Source organism: Bubalus kerabau, chromosome 16 (genome assembly GCF_029407905.1).
Source record: "Bubalus kerabau isolate K-KA32 ecotype Philippines breed swamp buffalo chromosome 16, PCC_UOA_SB_1v2, whole genome shotgun sequence".
NCBI classification, from domain to species: Eukaryota; Metazoa; Chordata; class Mammalia; order Artiodactyla; family Bovidae; genus Bubalus; species Bubalus kerabau.
In genome coordinates, this window is record NC_073639.1 from 8,507,468 (window position 1) to 8,528,713 (window position 21,246).

General features: G+C 45.0%; 1 protein-coding gene across 5 annotated transcripts in view; it reads right to left on the minus strand.

Annotated features, from left to right (window-relative positions):
- Positions 1 to 13,326, minus strand: part of TRIM2 (tripartite motif containing 2) — a 132,473-nt gene extending 119,147 nt beyond the window's left edge. For 3 of the 5 annotated variants that reach the window (XM_055550892.1, XM_055550894.1, XM_055550899.1), the window contains exon 1: positions 13,213 to 13,326. In XM_055550892.1, coding sequence (XP_055406867.1) covers positions 13,213 to 13,242 — 30 coding nt within the window. In that variant the 5' untranslated portion in view covers positions 13,243 to 13,326. The remainder of the gene's footprint in view (positions 1 to 13,212) is intronic. The other 2 variants (XM_055550893.1, XM_055550898.1) reach the window with 2 other exon arrangements.
- Between the last annotated feature and the right edge of the window lie 7,920 nt (positions 13,327 to 21,246).

Consider the following 21,246-nt stretch of genomic DNA (forward strand, 5'->3'; position numbering starts at 1 on the left):
TCAGTGTCAGAACTGAATTGAACTGTAGGACACTCTGCTGGTGTTGCAGAAAATTGCTTGGTGGTGGTGGTGGGAACTGCTGCCCACCACCCACCCCCATACAAATGTAGCAAATTGTGCTCAGGACCCTCCTGTGTGACTCTTTTGCAACCCAGTGGACTGTAGCCCACCAGCTCTTTTGTCCATAGGATTCCCCAGGCAAGAAAGAATACTGGAGTGGGTTGCCAGTGCCCTCCTCCAGGGATCTACCCAACCCAGGGATTGAATCCAAGTCTCTTGTGTCTCCACCACCCAATTATTTCTCACCTCCCTCTGGTCCCACCCCAGACGCCTGCAGTCCTGTGTGGTACCCCTCCCCTCCCCCACCAAACACACATATGCCTCCACCCCTCTCCAGTCCTTCCCTTCCTGCTATAGGGCTGCAGTCTCTCAGGATCTAATGAATGAGATCGATGTCCTATATAATCTTTGGATCATCCTCAGTGCCCAAGACAAGGCTTTGTGAAAACTTGCAGCACAGTAAACACATGTTCAAAGGAACTTAATCTTATGCCTTATTTCCTTACTCTCTTTGTTTTATTCTAAAATTATATTTATGCAGTCCTTGATTTTAATCTTTTCTCTAAATGAACACCTCTGGGGGATCTGAAATGGGTTGCAGGGCAAATCTATGGTGTTCAATTTATGATTGGAGAAATGGGATTCTTTGGGGAATTAATTAATCTCTACAAGTTTGTGAAATGGTGAAAGAAGGTAAAACTTCACAGATAAAGTTCTCAGGACCCAGAGAGGAGGTAAAGAGTAGTATTTGACGCATCATGTGTCTAAGGTGAAGGTATTCCCTGGCAGATTCTTGTGGAGGGCTAGGCTTCCTGACTGCCACTGCCCAGTGCTTTGGGACATCTCTAACCTTGCCTTCTGCTCCTCGGCCTGTAGGGCAGTCTTCAGCTCCTCAGAGCAGGCACTGACTGCTGGGTACTGTTGGAAACAGCTGGAAAGAGCCCATGTTCATTCAGTTATAGGTCCATACATAGAAATCTGTCACATTTCTATACACTAACAACAAAAGATCAGAAAGAGAAATAAAGGAAATAATCCCATTTACCATCACATCAAAAATAAAATACATGGACACTTACATTACCATATGTAAAATAGATAGCCAATGGGAATTTGCTTTATGACTGAGGGAACTCAAACAGGGGCTCTGTATCAACCTAGAGGGGTGGGATGGGGAGGGCTATGGGAGGGAGGTGACATATGTATACCTATTGATTCATGCTGATGTTTGACAGAAAACAACAAAATTCTGTAAAGCAATTATCCTTCAATTAAAATAAAATGCCTAGGAATAAACCTACCTAAGGAGGCAAAAGACCTGTACTTCAAAACTTATAAGACATTGATGAAAGAAATTGAAGCTGACACAGAGATGGAAAGATACATCATATTCTTGGACTAGAAGAATCAACATTGTCAAAAGACTATACTATTCAAGGCAATCTACAGATTAAATGCAGTGCTTTTAAATTACCAATGGCATTTTTCACAGAACTAGGACAATAAAATTGTTAATTTCTATGGAAACACAAAAGACACTGCAGATTACCACAGCAATCACACAAGAGGAAATTGGAGCTGGAGGAATCAAGCTCCCTGACTTCAGACTATAGTGTAAAGCTACAGTCATCAAAACAGTAGGGTACTGACACGAAGACAGACACAGACCAATGCAGCAGGATAGAAAGCTCAGAAATGGATCCTTGTGTGTATGGTCAATTCATCTATGACAAACAAGGTAAGAATACGCAGTGGAAAAAAGACAGTCTCTTCAATAAATGGTGCAGGGAAAAGTGGACAGCTAAATGTAAAAGAATGAAAGTAGAACATTCTCTAACACCATACACATGTAGACACAGGTCCAACTGTCTACTGAGCACACACATTGTACAAGGCACTGCTCTGGGCACACAGAGGAACAAGATTTGTTTCCCAATATCAGGAGTTGGATGACAAATAGAAAGTCAAGACAAACACAATTAACTATCATCCAAAGCAGAATGGGCCTCCAGTAGAAGAGGCACAAAAAACTGTTTTGAAAACTCAAGGGAAGAAGAAATCACCCACTTTTTCAAGTAGCAGGAAAGGCTTTATGGAAGGTGGGGAAGGAGAACTAGGCTTTTGCTCAGAAACTCAGGACCTCTAAGCCATAATCCCTGTTCTCTGCTAGCTCCCAAACCAGTCGGGATGAATGTCATACATACAGCAGCTGCAATTCAAGACCATATATGTTAACACCAGTACAAAAGAATCACAGAAAAGCTAGAGATTGTTTCCTATTAGTCCAGGAAATACTTTATGAAAGGGTGGACTTGGGCCCTAAAAGATGAAACAGGTTTTATTAAAATGCTATTTTTGAATAAAAAGCAATTAAATGATCTAAAAATTTGGAAAACCCAGTAAGGTATAAAGAATAAAATAGAAATCATTTATAGGGCCACTACCTACAGATAAATACATTGCCATACATATAATATGCATAACAAATATTTTTAATATAAATAAATATAATTTTTTTAATTTTTTCCTCAAATATATTTTTATTACATACATGATTTTGAGACTTGCTTTTAAAAAACATATATTATGCAAGCTTATCAGTAAAATTATTTGAAAACACATTTTTAAACAGCTGAAGAGTATTCCATTAATTTATAAATCATTTATGCAACCAGTTTTCAAAATGTTCACATTTAGATTGCTTCTAAATTTCCAATTATTATAAATTAAACTTCAACGGAATTCTTAAACACATACCTTTGTCGACACCTCTGTATTATCAGCATAGATTCCTGTAAGTGGGATTACCAAATCAAGGTATATTAACATTTCTGGGGCACTCGACAGAGCAAAACACTGCACAGTTACTTTCTAGAAAGGCTGTACCAGTTTACATTCTCATTAGTTAGGTGTGCCATGAGACACACTCCTTCACCAGCAGTATTATTTTAAGATGTTTGCTAATCTGATAAGGAGAAAATAGTAATTCAATGATTTTAAATTTTGTATTTACTTGATCATTAGTGATGGGGACATTTTAAATATGCTCCTTTCCGTGAATATTTCCTTTGTGTTGCCAGTTCATATATTTATATCAAGTGTTGTAAGTGAAATACATATTTAGAGGAGGAAACTTGGAAAGAATCTACTGTTCTCTCAGTCTTGGTGCTCTGTGACTCCTTTGGGTGAGTACCCTGCCATGGTCAGTGTGATCTTATTTTTCAAAGATGCACTCCCATCCATTCATTTTTCTCTCTCTCCCTCTCTCCGTCCCCTCTTTCTTTCCCTCCCTCTGTTTTTTTCTCTCTCTCCCACAACACAGCCAGCTACACACTTCATCTGGTGCTCAGTCAGAGAAACTGGTCTGTTGTAACACTGGAGGAAAAACTACTGGTATTAGGATTATTGAGACAAAATGTCCAGACTGCCGAGGGCAAATTACTCAGTGACTCTTTTTAAGTGCTGATTTCAGAATTAACCTCCTCTTATAAGATTGCCAGGAGAAATATCAATAACCTCAGATATGAGATGACACCACCCTTATGGCAGAAAGTGAAGAGGAACTAAAAAGCTTCTTGATGAAAGTAAAAGAAGAAAGTGAAAAAGTTGGCTTAAAGCTCAACATTCAGAAAACGAAGATCATGGCATCCGGTCCCACCACTTCATGGGAAATAGATGGGGAAACAGTGGAAACAGTGTCAGACTTTATTTTTGGAGGCTCCAAAAACACTGCAGATGGTGACTGCAGCCATGAAATTAAAAGACGCTTACTCCTTGGAAGAAAAGTTATGACCAACCTAGATAGCATATTCAAAAGCAGAGACATTACTTTGCCAACAAAGGTTCGTCTAGTCAAGGCTATGGTTTTTCCTGTGGTCATGTATGGATGTGAGAGTTGGATTGTGAAGAAGGCTGAGTGCCGAAGAATTGATGCTTTTGAACTGTGGTGCTGGAGAAGACTCTTGAGAGTCCCTTGGACTGCAAGGAGATCCAACCAGTCCATTCTGAAGGAGATCAGCCCTGGGATTTCTTTGGAAGGAATGATGCTAAAGCTGAAACTCCAGTACTTTGGCCACCTGATGCGAAGAGTTGACTCATTGGAAAAGACTCTGATGCTAGGAGGGATTGGGGGCAGGAGGAGAAGGGAAAGACAGAGGATGAGATGGCTGGATGGCATCACTGACTCGATGGATGTAAGTCTCAGTGAACTCCAGGAGTTGGTGATGGACAGGGAGGCCTGGTGTGCTTCAATTCATGGGGTCGCAAAGAGTCAGACATGACTGAGTATCTGATCTGATCTGATCTGATCCATTAGAGTAAGAACGTACTTCCTTAGAATGTTTTCTTGAAAGGATGATATATTGATCTTCTTGGGCTGGATCCATTAGCCATGGAAAGATGTACCTGAGTCTTTAGGGACATTACTGAATGCATCAGGCCATATCACAGAACCCACCACCTCAAAACCAAATATTAAAGAAGAACTTATTAGAAAAACAAGATAGAGCACAACTCTCTCTAGGACTGTAATCATTGTTCTCAAGTCCTTGCCAAACCTCATTCATCATAACCTTGCATACCTTAAATATGTGTCATACTTTGGAAGTTTCAAACAGAAAAACTTTCTTGGAGAAAACAAAGACAAAAAAGGGACTTTTTCTGAACTGCATTTCTTAGTACTATTGTGGTTTAATGTCTAATTCTTGCATTAGAAGTGGAAAGAAAGAAGGAATCATGAAACTTTGTTTTTAAATCTCCTTTTAGCCAACATGTGGAGAAAATATGATGGCAACTGAGTCATTTTCCTGTTCTTTACAATGGATTCCAAAATGTTCTATCTCCTAACTTCCAAAAGGTTATATTTGACAGTTTGTTTAAAAATAAACTTTTATGGGTGGAACACATGTACACCATGTGTGAACCGTGTACACCCATGGCTGATTCATGTGAATCTATGGCAAAAATTACCACAATATTGTAAAGTAATTAGCCACCAATTAAAATAAATAAAAAAATAAATAAAGACAAAAAGAATTTAGGCTTCAATCAGAGGCCTAAGAGGGGGGAGGGGGACTTTTAGTAAGTATAAATTACAAACAGAAAAGTACACAAGTTCTAAGGCAATAGCTTGATGAATTATTACAAGAAACCACAAAGGCTAAGCACGATCCCAACCAAGAAACAGAACATTGCCAGCACCCCAGATGCTTGCTTGAAAATGGAGTTTTGAGCCAGACATGCATTTTATTTTCTTAGAAATAATATTAATGATAGTTAATGCCCAGATTAACTGATACAAGTCCAAAAGGTACATAGACACATTGCTCAGGGGCTCATCCAACTTTTAGATTCCTTAGTCAATTGGACAGCATTCATGTGAACACAAATTAGCTAACTATCCTTGGCTTTTGAAAAATAATTCTGTGATATGTATACAGATCCTTCCGGAGAAGGCAATGGCACCCCACTCCAGCACTCTTGCCTGGAAAATCCCATGGACAGAGGAGCCTGGTGGGCTGCAGTCCATGGGGTCGCGAAAGTCGGACACGACTGAGCGACTTCCCTTCCACTTTTCACTTTCCTGCATTGGAGAAGGAAATAGCAACCCACTCCAGTGTTCTTGCCTGGAGAATCCCAGGGACGGTGGAGCCTGGTGACCTGCCGTCTATGGGGTCGCACAGAGTCGGACACGACTGAAGTGACTTAGCAGCAGCAGTAGCAGCAGCGTACAGATCCTTCAAAATATTTCTATCTTCTGCTCTAGTAATTCCAGCTTCAAAATGTCTCCTGAAGCAGTATCAGAGATATGGTCACAGATAAATGTACAGACAGCATCGTAAGAACAAAAGCTTTGAGATAACTCTGCCACTTCCTAATCCTGCCACCTGGGACAAAACATTTAACCAACTGCTCTGGCCTCAGTTTCCTCATTGGTTCCATGGTATTAATAGTAGTCACAAACACTGAATTAGTTACAATGCATAAAGAACTTGAAACAGTGTCTGCCACCGTTAGCAGTCCAATAAATGTTAAGAATTATTAGCTATTATTACAGAAACACTCATCATTACATTGTTAACAATAGGGAAAATTTTGAAAGAAGTTAAATAATCAGAAGTAGGAGTCTGAATACACACAAAATAAAGAATATAACGCACCCCCCGCCCCCGGGTATCACATAGTGGTTAAAAACGCAGCTTCTGGAACCAGAATGCCAGTCTGCCCCAGACCAGCTGCGTAATCTTGGACAATTTTCTTAATTCTCCGAGCCTCAGTTCCCCCATCTGAAAACAAAGAATACCTCCCTTGTAAGGTTAACCGGTTCATATACATAAAGCACTTAGAACAGTCCCTAACAGCTGGTGCTTAAACAGCTTTAGTCCCTCCGTTTCAAGTGTTGCGGCCCGATTGCCCGGCGATCTAGCGCACACACACAGTTTCCAGGTCCAGGTCTGGGAACAGACGTGCCTAGAGTTGGAGGAGATAAGAACAAAACCCACGTTCCCCTGGAGTTAACAGAAGGAATCAGAGGCTTAGGCCTCCGCCTGGGTCTACTAACTGGAGAGAGCCGTTCCGCGGGCAGCACGGGAACGGATTGCTTTTATTCAAAGGAAGAAAGGCCCCCAAACAGAAACTCCCACCGCAGCCACAGAGCAGCCCGGGCCAGAGGAAGGAGCTGGAAGGCTTTCCTCCCCTCCAGCCCCGCCGCCTCCATCTCTTTTCCTCTCCCACCCCCGTCCCCCTGCCCAGCCCCTGTCTTGGGGCTTTTTAGGAGAAGGCAATGGCACCCCACTCCAGTACTCTTGCCTGGAAAATCCCATGGACGGAAGGGCCTGGTGGGCTGCAGTCCATGGGGTCGCTAGGAGTCGGACACGACTGAGCGACTTCACTTTATTTTTTCACTTTCCTGCATTGGAGAAGGAAATGGCAACCCACTCCAGTGTTCTTGCCTGGAGAATCCCAGAGACGGGGGAGCCTGGTGGGCTGCCGTCTAGGGGGTCGCACAGAGTCGGACACGACTGAAGCGACTTAGCAGCAGCAGCAGAGACTCAAGAGCAGGGATGAGAAGAGAGGTTCGCGTCCTCCTGGGGGAGGGGGTGTGCAGTGACAGCGTCCATGGAAAGGACTGAGAGCGGCTCTGACGGGACCCCCTTCCCCACCCGGCTCCTAGAGCCCTCAGCGGTGTGGACAGGCGGACGTGGTCTCCATTCTACAGGAGCGGATTTAGCACCAGCCTTGGAAACCCGAAAGGTACTGAGGCGTTTCTCTGAGCTCAGTTCGTGGCAAGGTCAAGGATCCGCGGCCCCAGTCCTTGCTTCCACCCGGTCCTGTTCCGCGCTGAGCCCAGGTCTCCTCCCTAGCAGCAGCTTCCCCCACCCCCGCCCCCGGGGTCCCTGCCCCTCGACATGCGCACCAGGTCTGTGTGCAGACATCAACAGGGGAACCTCGACGGGCAAGGAGGCCGGCGTTCCCTGAATGTCCGGGCCCACCTGGATGGGGGGAGCTGGGCCCGGCCCAGGCCCCCTCCGGCGCTGGTCCAGTGCCTGGGCTGAGAATGGGAAGATCACTGCTTTCCTCGGGCTGCCCCTGCCTTTCCTTGCCACAGTTACAGCACGGCCTTGGGGGCTTTTTAGGGTCACTGCTGCCGTCTATAGGGTCACACCGAGTCAGACACGACTGACGTGACTTAGCAGCAGCAGCAGCAGCAGCAACCTTCCAAGAGTCTTTCCATTTTCTTTTCCTAATGGTCCAGTATTAATTAAGATTTATGCTTTACCCCCTGCGTTTTCAGGTCACAGAGACTATCAGAAGACAATGGCTAGCCTCCCTGAGGGTATCCTGAAATGGGCCACATTTCTACGAAATCACTGATGGCTGCTATTTTCTGTTAAAAAATGCTCTTAAGATATGGGGAGGGAGGGTCAGGATAGGGGACACATGTACACCCATGGCTGATTCATGTGAATGTATGGCAAAAACCACCACAATATTGTAAAGTATTAGCCTCCAATTAAAATTTTTTAAAAAAACCATTGCAGTAATATCATGTACTTTTGCCACAGAATAATGCTGGTATGAGAAATAAATCGGATATGTCAAGTTCTAAAAAAAAAAAAATGCTCTTAAGATAATAGAATCATCCAGCAATGATGAGCATGGGGCAAGACTCCTGTATTCCGGAGCCCTGGTTCTTGTCCCTTGGTCCACAGTGGAAGAACCTGTGTGTCAGTGACACAGCAAAGGGATTCAACCCTGCTGGGCATTCCCGGAAATGCAGAGATGGTCCTGGTGTGCCTGGAACCCTCCAGGACCCTGGAAGGAGCTGCCTTGCACATTTCACAGGACTTGTGCGGACAGAGGCTCCTCAGCAAGAATCTGCTTAAAGCTCCTGTTGTTAAAATGAAATCACCCAGTGCTGCAACCAAGGAAACTATACTGACTTGAAATGACCTTGGTAAACACATGAGTAGGACTTCCCTGGTGGCTCAGATGGTAAAGTGTCTGTCTACAATGCGGGAGACCTGGGTTTGATCCCTGGGTCGGGAAGATTCCCTGGAGAAGGAAATGGCGACCTACTCCAGTACTCTTGCCTAGAAAATCCCATGGACGGAGGAGCCTGGTGCAGGCTACTGCCCATGGGGTCACAAAGAGTCAGACATGACTGAGTGACTTCACTTCAAACACATGAGTGCTCCTCATGGCACGTAGTTCTGAGGCCAATTTACTGCTTCAAAGTTCAGCATCTACTCAGTTTTACCCCTCTGGAGCAGGAGAAGTCAGAGTGGGGCAAAAGCATGCAGCGAGAACTCTGTCTTTGGAGGGCCCCTGGAGGAATCTCAGCGAGGATAGACTTAGCTGCCTGACACCTCAAAAAATGCACACTGGATATGGCCTGCCCTGGACAGGTTTATACCAAGGCTTTGAGGATGCTGCAGACTTAAATATCTTCCTCCTACACACCCATTAAGGATGGACAGCACTTGTCACCTTAGTTACAGAGGCTGGTGTCAAGAAGCATCTCTGGTGTTTGTGAAGTCAGAGGTTGGCCCTCTGGCTTCTTGCGGTTTCTGTAGAGTCCACAGTTCGAGGGACTTTCTATTCTGCACAACCGCTGCGAAACGTGACATGTGCTGTTCCCTCAGAGTCAACTCCTCAGGAACAGTACCAGAACACACCTGGTTGCTAAACACTTACATACCAGGAAACGCTGTCCTTGAAAGGAGACTGCCAGTATGATAAGGGGTTGTGTTCCCAGGTGTGGCTTGAGATGAGATGATGCTTATCTAAATGGCTCCCAGGGGCTCCCCAGGGGATGAAATCTCAGTCTACTGTTCTGATTCCCTTTCCCTCTCTCTCCTTGGGACACTTTAATATCCAGGATGACCAAACCACATGCTCATTAAGCGTGAGTGATGGTGGGAGTGGCATCTCACTTAAAAATTTAGACAGAAACTACATGAAATGCAAGGGCTTATAAACTCAAATCAAATGGGGCTCCATGCTTTAGGTAGGGAGGCCTTGGACAGCCAAGGTCATGGGGTTTCCTGTTCTTCAGCCACCTGCAGAGCTAACTTTCCTAAACTCACATGTCTGTGGTGTGGATGTTTCTCAGGCCACTCACCTAGCCCCAGACTTGCTTCCAGCTCGGACCTTGCCTCGCATGTTCTTGCTTCTGTAACGTTCAGGCTATTTTGAGGTTCTCTGTTTGGAACTCTCTACAGCATCATCTAGAAACCTCAGTCAGAATGGATGAGTGGGAAAAGGGATGATTCCATGGCATTCTATGGAGGGATGTCTGTATGGTCTATCTTTTCAATCCCCACAACAGCCCAGTGAGGTGGACGGTATTACTCCCATTTTCAGATGAGGAGAAGAAGAACTAGAGAGGTCCAGTGACTCGGCAAGGTCTCCAGTAGTCACCACACAGCAGGAGACCTGGATCAAGTTCTGCTCTGTTTGAGCTATGTTCTGGTCTTGGTGCATCTATGGGCTAGCCTCCTTTTTACAGAAGTTATTAGCAAAAATGTAAACAAACACAGAAGTAGATGATGGATCCCCACACATCCACCATCCTGATAAAACAGTTGTCAAGATCTTGCTGCTTACGGAACAGTTTTCTTTGGCTTCATTTTCTATCAGCTTTGTCTCATCCGGGACCACTTGTTCACTCACACGCCAGGTTTCAACCAGACTGAACAAGCTGTTTAGTTATTCTCTGACTCTGGGCCTTTGCACATGTTGATCCCTTTGACTCGGTTGCTTCCAACCCTGGTACACAGCTGCCCACAAGACCCACCACTGACCGACCACGTCAGAAACTGCTGGCACTAGGCACCCTTCCCTCCACGCCCGCTTGACCCACTCTTCTCATTCTTCAAGACTTCCTTCTAGAATCCCCCCTCTCTACAAAGCCTTCACCGATGTCCCCAGTCTGGCTAAAGGTGCTTCTTCCAATCTCCACTGGGCCTCACACATGTTTCTATCACAGGCTGGAACCAGGGGTGTCTGACTCAGCTGTGTTCTTTGGCTCCTCTGCTGTGTCATTCCTCGAAGGGTCCAGTGCCTCACAGCACAGGCCCACTGTGGCGCACAGGCCCACCGTGGCGGGGCAGGGCCAGGCCCAAGGGCCCCCAGCGCCACGGCTGGCCCTCCCTGGCACTTGGCTCGCTGGACAAGGCTGCTGTTCTTTGGTGCTCTCACTCATTTAAAGGAAGTGGTTCTTGGCTTTCTTTCCCAGCCACCAATTACGTTACCACAGGAGGTCACATTTTGGTTGCGGAGATGGATTCTTGAAAAACTGTGAATATGAATGCCAACTCTATTCCACAGAAACTCCTCACTTCATAACACAAGATGATGTGCTGTGTACCTTCCGAATGATTCACATTTCAGGTCACTAATAAGCTGTGTGACTTTGGGCCAGTTACTTAACCTCTCTGTGCCCCAGTTTCTTTCTTCGTAAAATGAGAACTGTACTTCAAAGGGATTAGGGAGGACTGAGTGAGATAATGCGCGGAAAGGCCTGGCACATAGTAAGTGCTCAACAAATGATAGGTACTATTTCTGTTAGACTTTGTCATCGTCAGAGTATTTCATCCACACAGGCTTGTTTCTTTGGTTTCATAATAGCCCTCAGTATTGAAAAGCTCTAAAAGGCTTCCCTGATGGCTCAGACGATAACGAATCTGCCTGCAATGCAGGGGACTCAGGTTTGATCCCTGGGTCAGCAAGATTCCCTGGAGAAGGGAATGGCTACCCAGTCCAGTATTCTTGCCTGGAGAATTCCAGGGACAGAGGAGCCTGACGGGCTACAGTCTATGGCGTTGCAAAGAGTCGGACACGACTTGAGCGACTAACACACACACACAGAGGAATACTACTCTGTATTGTAAATCTTCTATTTTTATCATGAGCATAAATTCTGTACCTAAAAATGATGCTGTGTCTGAGATTTCCAGAGTCTGGCGTGCCCACCATTCTGATAAAAGAAGGCAGGCAGAGGCTGCCTTTGTTTACTGGGATCTCCTGGAATTCACGCCGGGCTGTCACCACCTCCTCCTGGTTCTTCCTCTCACCATCCCCTGGGGGTGCTTGTGGGGTAGAAACAGGAGAATAAGATGACCTGAAGGAAGCCAGGATTTGGGAGGCCTGAGGCAGAAGGACAGGGTGATTCATACCTGTGAACCCCACTTCTCTGGGGCAGCACTGGCAGGGCCAGTGCTCTGTTGCTGGACGAAAGCACCCACGGGGCAACTCGCCCCCTTCCTCAGGCACCCAGACCACGGAAGGAGAGCCTGGGCATTCGGAAATCACCAGGTGTCTTCACACACTGTGCTGAAACACTCATGATGCTCTGGGTCAACTTCATTAAAAAAAAGTTTGCGTCTGATTTAAGTCTTTCAGGAGCCCTACATCATGTTGGTTTTAAACATGCTGTGTCTGGATAATAAGTACTGAGGCCGGGGATTAGGTGAGGTGGGGAGATTTATAAACCACTAGATGCATTAAAGCCCCATAATTCACCCTTTGTTTTGTCTAAAAATTGAGCCATACCCCTTCCCCTTTTCAGGCTCCTGTCCATATCAAGCAGAGACTGGGTTCACTGACTTTGCACCGTGAGGCTCCTGTGAAAGGCAAAGAGACAAAAGCCTCCCATCAAAGCTGCCATAGTGAGTTTCTGTTCAAAAGGAGGCGGGAATTCTTGAAGCAATTCCCAGGGCTTTAGACGGCCCGGCCCCTCGCCCCTGCCTGCAGCCCAGTAACTGCGCACCTCTTCCCTGCTTGCCCCTTGTGGTCCTCTGCCCCAGGCGAGGTGCCTTGCTCCACCTAAGTGGGGCGGGGGGCATCCACGATGCTGTAATCTGGGACCAGAGGCGGATGCCTGAACGGTTCTCCGCCCTCCCTCACTCACGCAGAAACCAGACAGAACCCCAGGAGGGCCGGCGCAGCCCCTTTCAGGGCTCGCTCCCGCCTCTCACGTGAGGTCCTCAGGCCCCCCCCGGTTTCTCTCTCGGCTAGTCACGGACAAATGCTCTCATCGCCCCAGGCTTTCCCTCATTCCCGAGCCCCACTGCAGCCGGCCTTAGTACCCTCTGAACACCTTTATGGGGCAGTAAAAACTTTACAGCCTGCAGCTCTAAACCGTTCTCACGTTTCTGTATAGAAGTATTTATGGCACACAAGATTACTACGGTTCGCCCTTTGAAAACCCCAGCAGATCCCAGACGCATTCAAAGGGGGCTGACCGAGTTACACTGGCCAACAGCTGGCTTACAGAAATCCACAGTGGCAGAGCTAAATTCTGGCTGCGAACAGCTAAGTCAGAAGAGAAAACAGCCTTGAGTCTCACGGCATCACCGAGGCAGCCCTGCGCTTTGCCTCTTCCGTGTGGCTTTGGTGTCAAACCCGCTTGCGTGCGTCTCTCCCTGGATTTTTGCTTCCCTGCTCGGTTCTTGCCTGGGTCCACAGGGATCCCTGTGAGCTTCGTCAGCAAATCCAGAGATCCAATCTGTTCCTTCCGTCTTGAGCAGGCAGAAAATTAAAACCAGGAAAAAGCTAGCAACTCGATCACGACTCGTTTCTCCAAACAGTACCCAGGAGCCACCTGTGAGCCCAGAAAAGGCATCCCCGCGCCCTTAGAAGCGCCCTTACCGGTATTCCATATCCGCCTCTCCGGTGCATCAGAGACGGGCCCCAGCCTCCTTGGATGTGGGGCCTCAGCGCTCTGCAGCCCACAGACAATCGGGCCCATTATAGTCATCAGGCCGCCGAGTTAAAGGGTGGCCCTTAGAAAAATATAAACAGCTTGTCAGCGCCAGCCAAGGGGGCGGGGCTGCAGCATCAGGGGACAATGGGCGCCAATGACCAGCCTCTCTGGGCTCTGTTGGCTGAGGATATCGTGTTTCATTTTGAAGAAGGGGAGACAGAGAGCGAGGAACGCCGAATAAGAAGGGCCAGCCCCGCTGCATGAAAGGGGTCCGAGTTGAAAAGTTTAATCACTGCTCACAGAAGATCATTTTCAAGGAGGAGTTTGATGCCTCACACAAAATAATGCAAATTTTTAGAAGTCACAGACGTTCGTGTTGCATTAACCATCTCTGGTATCCCGGGCTTAATAAATATAGTATTCACTGGGGTAGAAAGGACTTTTTCAATCAAACAACAAAGGAAAGGAATAAAGTCCAAGGAAGATGCTTTTATTACATGTTTATCTTATTAAATAGAATATCAGATAAGTACTTACTACATTTACAGAAAAAATGCTTGATTTGATTGGTTTGTCTTCAGAACTCAGAGAAGTGGGCATATTTTATTCCCCAAATATAAATGCCTCATGTTAAAAAAAATGCTCACAATCTGATCATACCTGCACACAGAAAACAGGAGTTAACTCAGTGTATAGCGGAGAAGGCAAAGGCAATGTCTTTTTTCTCTCTTCTGAACTTAACTAAATCCTACTTGCAAAGCTACTAGGCCAGCTTAAACTGTCAAAACCCTATGATAATAACCAAGAACCAGAAAATAAACTATGGTTTTTTAAAATAAAATTTCTAAATAATACACTGAAGTAAGAAGAAGGTTAAGAGCTATTTGGCTGATTTGTGGTATTGTGTAAATTACAGGCATAAAATCTTTGAGAAAAGCACAGTCATTAAAATTGGGAATAGTTCCCTTATTTATAAAGGAAGCACAACAGCTATCAAAATTCACTAGCAGAGAAACGGAAAAATATTGAAATATAAGCATTTCCACAAATTTTGCATCGGGCTTTTCTGATTTTGATTATAAAAAGAATAATCCAAAGACACTGTCCTTTCTGATCTATGGTAGTTTAAAAATATTTATGATTCTGCCACTGATGTTTAATTTATATTAAAGTCAGACTCCTCTGGTGCGTGCATGCGTGCTAAATCGCTCAGTCCTGTCCGACTCTTTGCGACCCCATGAATCACAGCACACCAGTCCATCACCAACTCCCGGAGTTCACTCAAACTCATGTCTATTGAGTCAGTGATGCCATCCAGCCATCTCATCCTCTGTCGTCCCCTTCTCCTCCGGCCCCCAATTCCTCCCAGCATCAGAGTCTTTTCCAATGAGTCAACTCTTCGCATGAGGTGGCCAAAGTATTGGAGTTTCAGCTTTAGCATCAGTCCTTCCAAAGAACACCCAGGACTGATCTCCTTTAGAATGAACTGGTTGGATCTCCTTGCAATCCAAGGGACTCTCAAGAGTCTTCTCCAGCACCACAGTTCAAAAGCATCAATTCTTCGCTCTCAGCTTTCTTCACAGTCCAACTCTCACATCCATACATGGCCACTGGAAAAACCATAGCCTTGACTAGACGAACCTTTGTTGGCAAAGTAATGTCTCTGCTCTTTAATATGCTATCTAGGTTGGTCATAACTTTCCTTCCAAGGAGTAAGTGTCTTTTCATTTCATGGCTGCAGTCACCATCTGCAGTGATTTTGGAGCCCAGAAAAATAAAGTCTGACACTGTTTCCACTGTTTCCCCATCTAATTCTCATGAAGTAATGGGACCAGATGCCATGATCTTCGTTTTCTGAATGTTGAGCTTTAAGCCAACTTTTTCACTCTCATCTTTCACTTTCATCAAGAGGCTTTTTAGTTCCTCGTCACTTTCTGCCATAAGGGTGGTTTCATCTGCATATCTGAGGTTATTGATATTTCTCCCGGCAATCTTGATTCCAGCTTGTGCTTCATCCAGCCCAGCATTTCTCATGATGTACTTTGCATATAAGTTAAATAAGCAGGGTGACAATATACAGCCTTGACGTACTCCTTTTCCTATTTGGAACAGTCTGTTGTTCCATGTCCAGTTCTAACTATTGCTTCCTGGCCTGCATATAGGTTTCTCAAGAGGCATGTTAGCTGGTATTCCCATCTCTTTCAGAATTTTCCACAGTTTATTGTGATCCACACAGTCAAAAGCTTTGGCATAGTCAATAAAGCAGAAATAGATGTTTTTCTGGAACTCTCTTGCTTTTTCCATGATCTAGCGGGTGTTGGCAATTTGATCTCTGGTTCCTCTGCCTTTTCTAAAACCAGTTTAAACATCTGGAAGTTCACGGTTCACGTACTGCTGAAGCCTGGCTTGGCGAATTTTGAGCATTACTTTGCTAGCATGTGAGATGAATGCAATTGTGCAGTAGTTTGAGCATTCTTTGGCATTGCCTTTCTTTAGGATTGTAATGAAAACTGACCTTTTCCAGTCCTGTGGCCACTGCTGAGTTTTCCAAATTTGCTGGCATATTGAGGGCAGCACGTTCACAGCATCATCTTTCAGGATTTGAAATAGCTCAACTGGAATTCCATCACCTCCTCTAGCTTTGTTCGTAGTGATGCTTCCTAAGGCCCACTTGACTTCACATTCCAGGATATCTGGCTCTAGGTGAGTGATCACACCATCGTGATTATCTGGGTTGTGAAGCTCTTTTTTGTACAGTTCTTCTGTGTATTCTTGCCACCTTTTCTTAATATCTTCTGCTTCTGTTAGGTCCATACCATTTCTGTCCTTTATTGAGCCCATCTTTGCATGAAATGTTCCCTTGGAATCTCTAATTTTCTTGAAGAGATCTCTAGTCTTTCCCATTCTGTTGTTTTCCTCTATTTCTTTGCATTGATCACTGAGGAAGGCTTTCTTATCTCTCCTTGCTATTCTTTGGAACTCTGCATTCAGATCCATATATCTTTCCTTTTCTCCTCTGCATTTCACTTCTCATCTTTTCACAGCTATTTGTAAGGCCTCCTCAGACAGCCATTTTGCTTTTTTGCATTTCTTTTCCATGGGGATGGTCTTGATCCCTGTCTGCTGTACAATGTCACGAACCTCCGTCCATAGTTCATCAGGGACTCTATCTATCAGATCTAGCCCCTTAAATCTATTTCTTACTTCCACTGTATAATCATAAGGGATTTTATTCACAACCATTAGGATGGCTATTAAAAAAAAAGCAAAAACAAGTGTGGAGGAGGATAAAGAGAAACTGGAACCTTTGCACACTGCTATGGGAATGTTGGGATTTTCCAGGCAAGAGTACTGGAGTGGGGTGCCATTTCCTTCTCCAATGCATGAAAGTGAAAAGTGAAAGGGAAATCGTTCAGTCGTGTCCGACTCTGTGCGACCCCATAGATGGCAGCCCACCAGGCTCCCCCGTCCCTGGGATTCTCCAGGCAAGAACACTGGAGTGGGTCACCATTTCCTTCTCCAATGCATGAAAGTAAAAGTGAAAGTGAAGTCACTCAGTCATGTCCGATTCTTAGCCTGGTGGGCTGCAGTCCATCGGGTCGCTAAGAGTCGGATACAACTGAATGTCTTCACTTTGACTTTTCACTTTCTGCATTGGAGAAGGAAATGGCAACCTACTCCAGTGTTCTTGCCTGGAGAATCCCAGGGACGGTACAGCCTGGTAGGCTGCCGTCTATGGGGTCGCACAGAGTCGGACACAACTGAAGCGACTAAACAGCAGCAAGCAGTGGGAATGTAAAATGGCTCAGCTACTGTGGAAAACAGGCCTACAGTTCTTCAAAACGTCAAACATAAAACTACCATGTGACCTGGCAATTCCACTCCTGGATATATAGCCAAGAGAACCGAAAACAGGTACTCAAACAAATACGTGTATATTTATGTTCATAGCAACATTATTCACAGGTAGTTGCAAGGCAATGGCACCCCACTCCAGTACTCTTGCCTGGAAAATCCCATGGTTGGAGGAGACTGGAAGGCTGCAGTCCATGGCGTCGCTGAGGGTCGGACACGTCTGAGTGACTTCACTTTCACTTTTCACTTTCATGCATTGGAGAAGGAAATGGCAACCCACTCCAGTGTTCTTGCCTGGAGAATCCCAGGGACGGGGCATCCTGGTGGGCTGCTGTCTATGGGGTCGCACAGAGTCGGACACGACTGAAGTGACTCAGCAGCAGCAGCAGCAGTTCCAAGGTAGACACAACCTACACGCCCATGTGTGTGTGTGTGTGTGTGTGCGTGTGTGTGTTGTCACTTCAGCTGTGTCCGACTGAAACTGTATGGACTGTAGTCCACCAGTCTCCTCTGTCGATAGACTTCTCCAGGCAAGAACACTGGAGTGGGTTGCCATTTCCCTCTACAAAAGCAACTATAGAAAGAAAGTGAAGTCGCTCAGTCGTGCCTGACTGTTTGTGACCCCGTGGACTGTAGCCCACCAGGCTCCTCCATCCATGGAATTCTCCAGGCCAGAGCACTGGAGTGGGGTGCCATTTCCTTCTCCCAGATAGAGATAGTAGTTATATAACTGCAAATGTATTATATGCCACTAAACTGTTCACTTTAGATGGCTAATTTTATGTTTCATTTTACTTTTTATAGTTTCTTCTGGGTTCAACAGGAGGCTTCCTTGAAAAGTCATCCCATGAGTATACTGAAGATTTTTTTTTAAGATTTATTCAATTTATTCAATCATTATTTGTGCATTGTTTAGTATCTGTTAAGCACTGGATACTGTGGGGCAGTGAGTGCCAGGAGACCAATTTGCACCTTCTCTATTAAAGCTGAGAAAGAGCAGGATCATCCAGTAGGGAAAGGAACATGGCAGGCAGGCTGAGAAAAGGAATATTGTGTAAACGGTGGCGACCTGCCAGGTCACCTCTCGCTTGATCTCATTTACTCCTCAGAACCACCGGGAGTGGAGGTGGTAGGAACGATTATTTCCATATTATGGAGACAGAAACTGAGAATCAGAGTTAACTGCCTTCCCAAAGTCACCCCGCCTGTAGGCACTGGAGCAGGTTCTTCCTCTTCTGCCAGCTGCTCCCTGAGCAGAGGTAAGGAGCAGAATCCATTCGCAACGCAGAAGGAAAAATATATAAACGACTTAAATTTACTAAGAAGCATTTTAGACATTAAAAAAAAAAGCAGGGTGGCTCTCTTTCTAGTGGGATAAGGACACAAACCAGGGAAAGAAATAAAATTGTCAAAGACTTATTCAGAAAGTTTCATTTTCAGAAAACAACCACATAACTTTAGACAGAGAGGGATTTTCTAAGTAATCTGATCAGATACCCTTATTTTTCTGATGGGAAATCTGATGCCCTGCAAAATTAAGTGACGTGCTCAGTTACGTAGCAAAATAGCAGCAAAACCAGGGCTAGGAGTCAAGTTTCTTAACTCCTAGTCCAGCGTTCCTTCTACTATGCCACACACGCAAAATTAAGAAACCAGTCCCAGTTTAACCTTTACTGAGCAGATCTCAAATTCTCTCTCTATATATAAATTAACAGACATAACAATTCCTACTCGCTGTAAACTCGAAGTGTAATGATCTATAGCACGTATACAACATTCTCCAAGAGTCTACTATTTCTTTCTTCATATAGTTTGTTAAACACCAATAAAGAAGACGGCAATTCACAAGTTATAATTTGGGAAGGACTATATTCAGACTCAGTTGTTTTTAACACAGGTAAGCCTCTTGGAACAGGAAATGAACTGAGAACAAGGAGAAGCACTAGGCTCTGACAACCTAGAAAGAAAATTTTGCCAGGAATTTCATCCAAGAAAACACAACCACACAGGACTGAAGACCCTTGAGCACACGGCCCCACGCCCCACTGAGGCCTGGTCTTTCCTGACCCCCACACCCCTTGGCACTGGCCTACTGCTGTTATTAAACACAAAATAATTACAGGGAGAGATGTATGTTCTTTCAAAAGAGGGGGAGATGGCTGCACTACTTTCTACATTTCAAATCCCTCGATTATGCAATTCAGAAAATTGCCATATACCCTTTGAGAACGCTCATCATCCAATCAAAACTTTACCCTTGATCCAAAACAGCTGCCGCTTAGTCATCCGCCTCCTGGCAACCTGAAGCTCCAATTACGCACAAGCAGAGAGCGCGTCGCCCAAGCCTCCGAAGAGCTGAAGCCCCACATCACTGGCTTAGTTCAACATCACCCAGCGCCCTCCTTATCAAGCTCCTGAGTTGCCAAAAAGCACTGTACTGAGGGAAAGCTACTCAACGGTCTACTGATTTTCATTTTCTTGACTGTTCCACATGGCATGTAGAACGTCTCCCACCAGGGATGGGGCAGGGTGGGGCAGGGTGGGGCGGGGCGGGGGGAAGCACAGAGTCTCAATCACTGGGCCACCTAGGAAGTCCTGATATATATTTTTTTAATGCGCACATAATATTAGATTCTCATGTTAGGACAGCATATAATTAATGGAACTGAGTAGTCAAAACAGAGATCCTTTGGATAAAATATGGATGAATGGTCAGATCCCTTAAGTCTTCTCAGAAGATTCTGGAAATTATAAACTTCTAAGACTAAATCCTTTATTTTTTATGGAAATAAAGTGGTGAATAGGTATTAATAACATGGCTTAATAAAGAGGAGAAGCTGAAGGTCTACCCATCACTGACACTGAAGGACTTTGCAGACAGAAGGAAAGAGAGTTAAAATCATGACTTGACAAGGCTTTTGATTTTGTTCTGCTTAGCTGTTCCTCAATGCATTGTCAATTACGGACAAAAATCATTCATTCTTTGGTCTGCCCACAACCTGTCAAAGAGGTAAAAATTCTAAACACATTTCACTAAACTTTCATCATCCTCAGATACATTTGTTCTTTGCAGATGAAGCAGTTTATGACTAATATGTAGATATTCCATATTTATTATTGTATATGAATTATTTGTATTTCTCTGAGAAAGACAGTAATTGTAAGGATTAAAGTCAGTTCATATGAAGTTAGGCCATTAAGAGGGCCCTGCTGACGACACATCAACATGAATGAACTTTATTTTTCCTATCATGCTGGTAGATTGTTACAAGCCTCCTACAGTCTTTTGCTCTGTCCCCAAACGTCAAATGGCTCACATTTGCAAAATAATGCATGAAGTTAGACTCTAGCAGTGGAAATGACCAGTAAATCAACTTATATGGTGTACCCAGCAATGGCATGGGGCCATTTCCCATCACCCAGTCCACTGAGCTAAATCATGGCAACTTTTGACACCACAAAGGTGAAGATCATGAGGGGACTCACTAAAAACCTAGCTCAGAGTTAATCCCAGGGCCCATAAGGAAAGGTCCTTCTAAGAACAGTGCAGTGTTTTCACCAATAACCCACATAATGGAGGCAAATGTATCATTAATTTTAAGGAAACTACAAGCTGACCCACCCCTTTGGAAGCAGGAACAGAGGGTGGGCCAGTGACTAAGACTCTGTGCGCCCAGTTCAGGGTCCTGGGTTCGTTCCCCAGTCAGGGAACTAGATCTCATATGTTGCAACTAAGAGATCCTGCAGGCCACAGCTAAGACCTGGTGTAGACAAAGCATGTGTTAAAAAATAGGAGCAGAACTTCATAATGAGGAACAGTATGCGCACAGCATCTGCTGTATGCCAGGTGCTGTTACAGGAACATACATATGCATTAACCCATTCAGTCCTCCCAGCCAGCCCCAGGCAGCAGGAACTCACAGTCATTTCCCAGACAAGGAAACTGAAGGTTAGAGAGGTTAATGAATAACTCTCTAGTACAAGCAGCCAAATGCTAAAAAAAATAAAGTTCTAACAGGACTAATTCAGAGAAGGAAAAACAAACAGCAGAAATAAGATATGGGTGGGAGGGAGGGTAGTTCCCTGGCAGTCTGGTGATTAGGACTTGGTGCCCTGGCGCCATA